We start from the raw sequence: 8,620 nt of genomic DNA, 5'->3' as shown, positions 1-8,620 counted from the left end.
CGGGGCACCTAGAATTTGAGGAAATATGGTAATACTTCCTGGTGGCAGGCCCCGGGCCCCATCCCCGTGGACGCTCCTACCTGCCCGCCCCGCCCCTTCCCCGCACAGCACCGCGCCCGGTCTGCGCAAGCGCTCGGCCCAGCCCCTTCCCGCGGACGCCCCGCCCCTGGCCCGTGTAGGCGCTCGGCCCCGCCTCCTCCCGCGGACGCCCCGCCCCCAGCCCGTGTAGGGCCTCGGCCCCGCCCCTTCCTGCGAACGCCCCGCCCCCGACAGCGCACACGTTCGGCCCCGCGGACGCCCGCCCCCGGCCCCTGTAGGCGCTCGGCCCCGCCCCTTCCTGAGGACGCCCCGCCCCCGACAGCGCACACGCTCGGCCCCGCCGACGCCCCGCCCCTGGCCCGTGTAGGCGCTCGGCCCCGCCCCTTCCTGAGGACGCCCCGCCCCCGGCCCGTGTAGGCGCTCGGCCCCGCCCCTTCCTGAGGGCGCCCCGCCCCCGACAGCGCACACGCTCGGCCCCGCCGACGCCCCGCCCCCGCCCGTGTAGGCGCTCGGCCCCGCCCCTTCCTGAGGGCACCCCGCCCCCGGTCCTTCCTGCGGTCGTCCGCCCCGACCCGCGCATTCACACCCACGTCCCCGGCGCGTCGCACGCGGCCATGGCGGACGCCGAGCTGCAGCTGGTGGCGGAGCGGATCCGCAGCTTCCCCGACTTCCCCGCGCCGGGCGTGCTGTTCAGGTACGAGCGCGGCCCTTACCTGCCCCGCCCCTGCCCTGCACGCGGCGCGCTCACCGCCCTGTCCCGCGCAGGGACGTGTCGCCGCTGCTGAAGGACCCCGCCGCCTTCCGCGCCTCCATCCGCCTCCTGGCGCGGCACCTGCGCGCGGCGCACGGCGGCCGCTTCGACTACGTGGCCGGTGAGCGAGGGCGGGACGGGGCGGCGGGGCCGTGCCCCCCGGACCGCTCGGCGACCCCCCGGGCCCGTGTCGTCGCGGCCACGCGTCCTCTGCTCTCCCACAGGCCTGGACTCGCGAGGCTTCCTGTTCGGGCCGAGCCTGGCGCAGGAGCTGGGCCTGGGCTTCGTGCTCATCCGCAAGCGCGGGAAGCTGCCGGGCCCCACCGTGAGCGCCTCGTACTCGCTGGAGTACGGGAAGGTGAGCGGCGGGCCCGTCCCTGCGTTCCCAGGCAGCTCCTGGAGGTGGAACCCGGGGGGCTGAGGCGCACGGCCGGGAGAGGGCGAGATGCGGTTGGCGCAGGCGGTGGTGGTCACTCGTCAGCACCCAGGCTCTGCACACGAGCCCGGCCCCTCTGTGTGAGTCTTAGGGCCCCACACCTGCCTCCTGTCCCTTCAACGTGTGAGTCTGAGGGCCACACACCTGCTTCTTGTCCGCAGGCTGAGCTGGAGATCCAGAGAGACGCCCTGGAGCCCGGGCAGAAGGTGGTGGTCGTGGACGACCTGCTGGCCACTGGGGGTAAGAGTCCCGCCCAGCCCACAGCTGAGGCTCCCAGTGCTGGGGGGAGGGAAGGTGCCCCGCCACGTGGGGTGGGGTCTCTGCAGCCCAGCTAGAGCCCGGGGGCCTCCCCCGTCCTCCCGCAGGAACCATGCGAGCTGCCTGTGACCTGCTGGGCCAGCTGCAGGCCGAGGTGCTGGAGTGCGTGAGCCTGTTGGAGCTGACCTCCCTGCGAGGCCGCGAGAAGCTGGGGACAGTGCCCTTCTTCTCCCTCCTGCAGTACGAGTGACCACGTGGCCTCCCAGTTCCTCTTCAGCCTGGGGCCACCGAAGTGACCTTTGCTGGGCACCACGGCCACTGGCTGGCCAGTGACGCCCTGGGCCCCTCCTGGAAGTGCCAAAGCCTGGAGCACAGCCCCGTGTGCTACCTGTGTCCAGTTAAAAACCTCGGCAGTCAGCAAGAAGCTGGGCGTGCTGGCTCATACCCATAATCCTCCCACTCTGGGAGGATTGCCCAAGGTCAGGAGTTCAAGACCAGCCTGAGCAAGAGCGAGACCCCGTCTCTACTAAAAACAAAAAATAAGCTGGGCATGGTGGCACATCTCTGTCATCTCAGCTACTCGGGAGGCTGAAGCTGGACTTGAGCCCAGGAGTTTGTGGTTGCTGTGAGCTAGGCTGACGCCACGGCACTCTAGCCTGGACAACAAAGTGAGACTGTGTCTCAAAAAAACAAAAAAAACTCTGGCAAGAGAACATGAGTAAACATCTCTGCCTCACACGTTATCTCCTGTCTTCCTGTTGCCCAGGGCAGGAGCCCTGGGACCGCAAGCCAGTGACTCCGCCTTCTGTGTGCAGTGGGTGGCGGCAGTACCTGGACTGGGCAGGGGGGTGCGTAGCACTCACGGCGGTTCTCACCTCACAGGGCCGTAACCTCCACTCAGGTGGGAACAGGCCATGCAGGTCGTTGGGGGTCTGTGCACCAGAGTCACAGCCATGAGGCAGCAAGTGTTACCTGCGTTGGTTTTCAGTTGCCACAAATTTAATGGCTTATACACAACTTAATTCTCTTAGTCAGCAGGGCGCGGTGGCTCACACCTATAATCCTAGCACTCTGGGAGGCTGAGGTGGGAGGATTGCTCAAGGTCAGGAGTTTGAGACCAGCAAGAGCAAGACCCCGTCTCTACTAAAAAAAAAAAATAGAAATTAGCTGGACAACTAAAAACATATACAAAAAAATTAGCCGGGCATGGTGGCACATGCTTGTAGTCCCAGCTACTCGGGAGATTGAGGCAGGAGGACCACTTGAGCCCAGGAATTGGAGGTTGCCATGAGCTAGGCTGATACCACGTCATTCTAGCCTTGGCAACAGAGTGAAATTCTGTCTCAAAAAAAAAAAAAAAACCCATTAGAGTCCAAAAGTCAGAAGTACAGAGGTCAAGGTGTTGGCAGGCTGGGTCCAGGGGGCATCTTCCCTTGTCTCCCAGGGCTGCCTATACTCCCTGGTAGGGTGGCACCTCCCTCTGACTTCCTCTGGTCTCCAACAAGGACCCTGTGATGACACTGGGCCCACCCGGGCCCTAACCCTAACCTCACCTCCAAACTCCTGGCGTGACCCATCCCTGTGCCGTGAGGTCATGTGTTCAGAAGTTCCAGGATCACGACAGGGGGCACGTCTCGGGGGTGGCACTCTGCCAACCACACTCCCTGACCCTGCCCGGCCCCACACCCCTGACAAGCACTGCCAACAGCAATGAAGGCGGAACCGCCTACAGAAACCAGTTTAATGTCAACACGCCGTGCCCGGAACCAACCACACAGACCCGCCACCCACCTCCATGAGACCCTCCCAGGAAGAGACAAGTGCGTCGAGTTCACACCAGTGAAACGGGCACGGTGGCCCAGACCAGCACGTCCCCGGCCCGTGTGCTCTGCAGCAGCCACCGGACTCACAGCCCCTCGGCGCGGGCGCGGAGGGCCAGGCGCGCGGTGACGCCGGCCAGGTCGGCGGCCTTGTCCAGCTTGACGTAGGTGTCGGTGCGGACGTGGTGGAGGCTGAGCCAGTCGGGCAGCAGCTCGGACAGGAGCAGAAGGTGCTTCTCCATCTCACCTGCAGAGAGAGCAGGTGAGCCCGGCCCTGCCGATGCGCTGCTGGGACCTGGCCCGGCCCCCACGTCCCTGCACGTCTGCAAAGCCTTTAAGGGGGCCGGGCGCCGTGGCTCACGCCGGTCATCCTGGCACTCTGGGAGGCCGAGGCGGGAGGATCGCTCAAGGTCAGGAATTCGAAACTAGCCTGAGCAAGAGCAAGACCCCTGTCTCCACTAAAAATTTAAAGAAATTAACTGGCCAACTAAAAACATATGGAAAAAATTAGCCGGGCGTGGTGGCGCGTGCCTGTAGTCCCAGCTACTTGGGAAGCTGAGGCAGGAGGATGGCTTGAGCCCAGGAGTTGGAGGTTGCTGTGAGCTAGGCTGACTCCAGGGCACTGTAGCCCGGGCAACGGAGTGAGACTCTGTCTCAAAAAAAAAAAAAAAAAAAAAAAAAAAAAAAGCCATAAGGGATGGGGCCTTACTCCCTGCCTACAGGCCTCAGGGCCTTGGGGCTGAGCAGATGCCAAGCCTGGGGTCACTGTCTGTGCCCTGAAGCAGTGGCAGGGGAGCCAGGTAGGAACCCTGCCTGCCGAAAAGGCCTCAAGGGAGGAGGCCTGAGCAGCTGCGGGACTCAGCCCTGTCCCTGCAGCCAGAGGCCCAGCAGGAGCGGACAGCGCACACCATGGGGCCTGGAGCCTCTGTGAGCTGGAATTCTGTCCTGACCAGGAATGCCAGGAAACAGGCTGGGGAGGTGAGGGGGCCCCGGGGAGCCGCCCCAGGAGGCTGCAGGAGTGGAGGCCGGGCAGAGGCTCCGGGGCCTCCAGGGGCACCCTGTGTCCACGGTGGACACCACCGTCGGGGAGCCAGGGAGGCAGTGGCAGGACCACAGAGGGGGAGCCCGTGCCCCACCACACCTACCGGGGCTCATGGTGGCACAGTAGCTGCCCACCATGCGGGCACAGACCGCCGCCATGGTGAGCGCCGGCTTGCGCTCGGACACGAAGACGCCGCGCAGCAGGCGGGCCAGCTCGGGCAGCCGCTCCAGCCGCCGCAGCCTCTGCTCCTGCTCCGGGCGCCGGGTCATCTGTGCCAGCTGCTTCTGCGCCTCCTTGGCCCGGACCTGTGGTGGGTGCAGGAGGTTGGTCCCGGGCGGCGAGTCACCTCGGCCCCCACGGTGCCCACCTGCCCGTCGCTGGCTCACCCGTTCCAGCAGGTCCTGGGACACCCCCTTCAGGGCGTGGGTCGGGGTGGTGGGCGGGGTGGGGGGCGGGCTGGCGGGCAGGGCGGGGCTGCTGGGTTCGGCGGGGCTGCTGGGCTTGGCTGAGCGCAGGGCCAGCTCGCTCAAGGCCTTCTCCATCTGTGGGGGGGCAGGGCAGAGGGGAGGTCACAGGAGGGAGCGTGCCCAGCCCTGCAGAGGAAGCCCCTCACCCCCTGCCTGGACCCTCTGCCCCGGAGCCCCCAAGTCTCTCCAGGCCCAAGAGGAAGGCTGTTCTGGGCAACTAGGGGTCCCAGCCCGCAGTGCTGCCTGCTGGGGGACACCTCCTGCGTCTCTAGACCCCCCCCCAGCTAAGCACAAAGCCAGACGGGATGTCAGGTCCCCCTGTGGAGGCTCTGCTGTTTACATGCACCCCGTGGGGTCAGGAGTCGGAGCCCCGCTCAGCCTCACCCTGGGCGACACCAGGCCTCGGGCCCGGGCCAGCACCTCCTGGGCTGTGGCGAGCTTCTCCGCGGCGGGCGGCTGGGGCAGCGCGGCTGGCTCGATGTCAGGCACCTCGTCCACGCTGAAGCGGGGGTGCCAGCGGGTCAGCTGGTCGTCGGGCACCTCCATGGGGGGGCTCAGGGAGGCCAGGAAGGCCTGTGGGAGAAGGGGGTGGGCAGGGGCCCCACTGGGTGACCCGGAGCACGCATGAGACATGGACCGTCTGAGCTCCTGTCCTGGCTGGGCAGCCTCGAACACCTCACTTAACCTCTCTGTGCTCAGCGGAAGAAGGCACAGGCCTTCCCAGGGCCCCAGGCTGCAGCACCGAGCTCAGGGCAGACCTGGCGCAGGTGAGCGTCCACCAGACAGCAGCCGGGCATCGACAGGGCACGCCCCCCGCCCGTGAGACGGCAGTGGGGAGCCAGGGAGAGGAAAACCCCAGGACTCGGCCTCTGGGTGGGGGCTGCCCGCGGCAGGGGTGACAGGCGACCAGGCGGCCACCCAGAGTGCCGCCACCTCTGTGCGGCAGGAACTGGGGACCAGGTGTGCCTGCCACACCTGCGCCCGCCGCGCCACTCACCCTGTGGTGCTCCTTGGCTCGCTCGAGCAGCCTCTGGCTGAAGACCTGCCGCCGCTGCAGCAGGCGTGAGGCCGTGAGCTGGGGGGCCTCGCCGTCAGCCTCTGCGGGGGAGTCCAGGCTGAGCCCCTCGGCCACGGTTCCCCACGCCCCATCCCTCACTCCCATCCTCAAACTCGCACATGGGGGAGGGGGGTCACAGGTGGGGAAACTGAGGCCCCGGGCACAGCACACTCACCCTGGTCCAGCAGCGGCTCAATGGTGAGCTGGTAGTCGGACCTCTTCACGCCGTCCTTGAAGGTGGGCACGCCGCGCTCCTGGCGGAAGCGGTAGGACGCGGGGTACACGGCCTTGATCTGGCCGACGCTGCACTCCTCAAAGCGCCTGTGGGAGGCGGCGCCGGGTTAAGGGGGAAATCCGGGCCGACCGGGAACCCTGGGCGGCCCCAGGCAGGCCACTCACTTGCGCGTCATGTCCTGGACGGCCCGCTTGACCTTGGCGAAGGTGGCGGTCTCGGAGCGGTTGTGGAGCATGCCTACGACGGTGTCCATGCTGCGGAACATCTCGGCCAGCACCTGGTACTTGTAGGGCAGCACCAGCCCCGGGGGGCCAGGCTGGGCCAGGGCATGGAAGCGCTGGTAGGCGGGCAGGGGCTCGCCGCTGTCGGGGGACAGACAGCCGGCTCAGGAAAAGCGCCAGCCACACGCCCCTCCGTGCCCAGGAGCAGGCCGCACGCCAAGGAGCCCCCACGTGGCCGTTCACGGTCCCCTGACACCTGCCGTCCCTCGCATTAGGTGTAGCACCAGTGTGACAGCTGACCCCGGCTGCACACTCAGCCCTAGGGGTTCCCCAGCCTGGTGTCTGCGGCTCTCAGGAGCACAGGGGTGACCACGGGCTGTCCATGGCACCCCGGGGCCACCAGAGCCCACGAGGTGGCAGTCACCAACCCCTCACAGGTGGACGCCAGGCCAAGGTGCTCAGGCAGCAGGCCGGGCTCTGTCGCCCGCACGAGCTTCTCCCTGGAAGGAGCGGCCGGCCCTCTGCCCACTCGCCCCTGCGTGGCCACAAACCCGGACTCACCACAGCTGCTCCGGACGGCCCTCAGCCTCCGGCATGCTGGGCGTCTCGGCATCCTTCCGGGCGCTGGCCTTCAGCGCCTGCACCCGCTCCCCCAGCGCCCGGGCCCGCCGCAGGCATGACTGGAGCTCCGAGACAGTGTCCCTCCGGGGGACCTGGGGACACAGGGTGCTGTCAGGCCAGCTGGTCGCCCCACAGCCGGCCCCACCTGCCCTTGGTCCAGCTCCTCACCTTGTTCTGCAAGGCTGCCAGGCCTGACGGCTGACCTGCTGAGACGGCATCTTTCCGTATCTTCCTGCCCAGAGAAGAACGGGCCGGGGAGCCAGGGGCAGCCGGGGAGCCAGGGGCAGCTGGGAAGCCAGGGCCGGCTGGGGTGTCAGGGCCAGCCGGGGAGCCAGGGCCAGCCAGGGAGCCAGGGCTGGCCGGGGTGTCAGGGCCAGCCGGGGAGCCAGGGGCAGCCGGGGAGCCAGGGCTGGCCAGGGAACTGGGGCTGGAAACCTGGTGGGAAGGACCCAAAAGTGAACACATGACAAGACCCAGGTACACCCAGCTCTGCTAAAAGAGGACCCACTCGGGGGATCAGGGCTGGCCTTTCAGGTAACTGGACACGCAGGGGCCTCTAATCGGGGTCTTTGCTGAAGGCAACCGGGAGGGACACCGCCCACCTCCGCTGGGCCTTCCTGTGCAGTTACCAGGGCTGACCCTCACCCGGCCTTGCAGAGAAGCTTCTTGCAGAGAAGGCCGGGTGAGGGTCAGCCCTCCTAACTGCCCAGGAAGGCCTGCCTGCCCCATGGGATCCTGGGTCAAACCCGCCTCCCCGCAGGAGTCAGAGCCCCGGTCCTTGCAGCGGCTACAGGAGCCGGCGGGGTCCCACCCGCCCCGGACCCTCCTGCAGATTCCTGCGCGCTCCTCTGCGCCGCAGCCACAACGCCGCCCCACCCAGCGCCTCAGCTGCCCCTGCACCCCAGCCCGGCCTCGGTTTCCCCTGGCTCCCCTCCCCTCCCCACTCCAGCCAGTTTACCCGCCCTCACTACTCGGGTCTCAATTTACCCCGCCTCCACCGCTCTGGCCTCTGTTTTCCCCTCCCCTCACCACTCCAGCCTCAGTTTTCCCCGCCCTTCACCTCTCCGGCCTCAGTTTTCCCCGCCCTTCACCACTCCAGCCTCAGTTTCCCCGCCCTTCACCTCTCCGGCCTCAGTTTTCCCCGCCCTTCTCCACTCCAGCCTCAGTTTCCCCGCCCCTCACCACTCTAGCCTCATTTCCCCGCCTCCACCGCTCCGGCCTCAGTTTGCCCCAGCCCCTCACCACTCCAGCCCCAGTATCCCCCGCCCACACCACTCTGGCCTCAGTTTCCCCGGCCCTCACCCCTCCCGCGGCGGCCGACAGCCGCAGCCTCCTGCGCGCGGGCGGCGGGGACGCGGGGCGCGCGCGCTTGGCCGGGGCGCGGGGCGCGGGCTCGCTGGGGCGCGGGCGGCGGCCGGGCGGCTTGGCCCGCAGCGCGGCGCGGGGCCCGGGGCGGCGGCGCGCGAAGAAGTCGGTGACGCGGCGCTGCTCCATGTTGGCGGCGGGAGGCGCGTTTCCCGCCGGTTTTCGCGCGCGCGTCCGGCCACGCCCCCGCCTTGGGCGGGACCACCGGGGCGGGGGGAGGCGGGAAATGGACGCGTCCTGGCGCATGCGCGCTGGCGTGCGCCGACCGGGGCCGCGCATGCGCCCCAGTGCGGTCGTGTGCGCGCCCC

At 68.0% G+C, this 8,620-nt stretch overlaps 2 protein-coding genes across 2 annotated transcripts; one reads left to right on the top strand and one right to left on the bottom strand.

Moving 5' to 3' along the window:
• The first annotated feature begins 560 nt into the window (after nucleotides 1–560).
• On the top strand, nucleotides 561–2,222 carry APRT (adenine phosphoribosyltransferase). Its single transcript, XM_012737122.3, has 5 exons — nucleotides 561–733; nucleotides 805–911; nucleotides 1,015–1,148; nucleotides 1,388–1,466; nucleotides 1,592–2,222. Exons 1-5 carry the CDS (start codon nucleotides 654–656, stop codon nucleotides 1,732–1,734), a joined length of 543 nt encoding a protein of 180 aa, XP_012592576.1. The 5' UTR covers nucleotides 561–653; the 3' UTR covers nucleotides 1,735–2,222.
• A 974-nt stretch (nucleotides 2,223–3,196) lies between these two features.
• Nucleotides 3,197–7,494, bottom strand: CDT1 (chromatin licensing and DNA replication factor 1). The gene is made up of 9 exons (XM_020282787.2): nucleotides 7,116–7,494; nucleotides 6,888–7,039; nucleotides 6,270–6,467; nucleotides 6,046–6,191; nucleotides 5,811–5,911; nucleotides 5,198–5,386; nucleotides 4,733–4,888; nucleotides 4,450–4,651; nucleotides 3,197–3,551 (listed from the first exon to the last, which is right to left on the bottom strand). The coding sequence occupies exons 1-9, from the start codon at nucleotides 7,410–7,412 to the stop codon at nucleotides 3,391–3,393; spliced, it is 1,602 nt and encodes a 533-aa protein (XP_020138376.2). The 5' UTR covers nucleotides 7,413–7,494; the 3' UTR covers nucleotides 3,197–3,390.
• Nucleotides 7,495–8,620: the final 1,126 nt, after the last annotated feature.

This window comes from Microcebus murinus, chromosome 20 (genome assembly GCF_040939455.1).
Source record: "Microcebus murinus isolate Inina chromosome 20, M.murinus_Inina_mat1.0, whole genome shotgun sequence".
Lineage (NCBI taxonomy): Eukaryota > Metazoa > Chordata > Mammalia > Primates > Cheirogaleidae > Microcebus > Microcebus murinus.
This window is presented reverse-complemented; position numbering and strand designations above follow the sequence as displayed.

Coding starts and splice junctions, on each gene's coding strand:
- APRT (XM_012737122.3), top strand. CDS start 654: ATGGCGGACGCCGAGCTGCAGCTGGTGGCGGAGCGGATCCGCAGCTTC. Junction 734..804: donor GCGCCGGGCGTGCTGTTCAG/GTACGAGCGCGG, acceptor TGTCCCGCGCAG/GGACGTGTCGCCGCTGCTGA. Junction 1,467..1,591: donor CGACCTGCTGGCCACTGGGG/GTAAGAGTCCCG, acceptor GTCCTCCCGCAG/GAACCATGCGAGCTGCCTGT.
- CDT1 (XM_020282787.2), bottom strand. CDS start 7,412: ATGTGTTCACTTTTGGGTCCTTCCCACCAGGTTTCCAGCCCCAGTTCC. Junction 7,040..7,115: donor TGGCAGCCTTGCAGAACAAG/GTGAGGAGCTGG, acceptor CTGTGTCCCCAG/GTCCCCCGGAGGGACACTGT. Junction 6,192..6,269: donor GTCCAGGACATGACGCGCAA/GTGAGTGGCCTG, acceptor CGCCTCCCACAG/GCGCTTTGAGGAGTGCAGCG.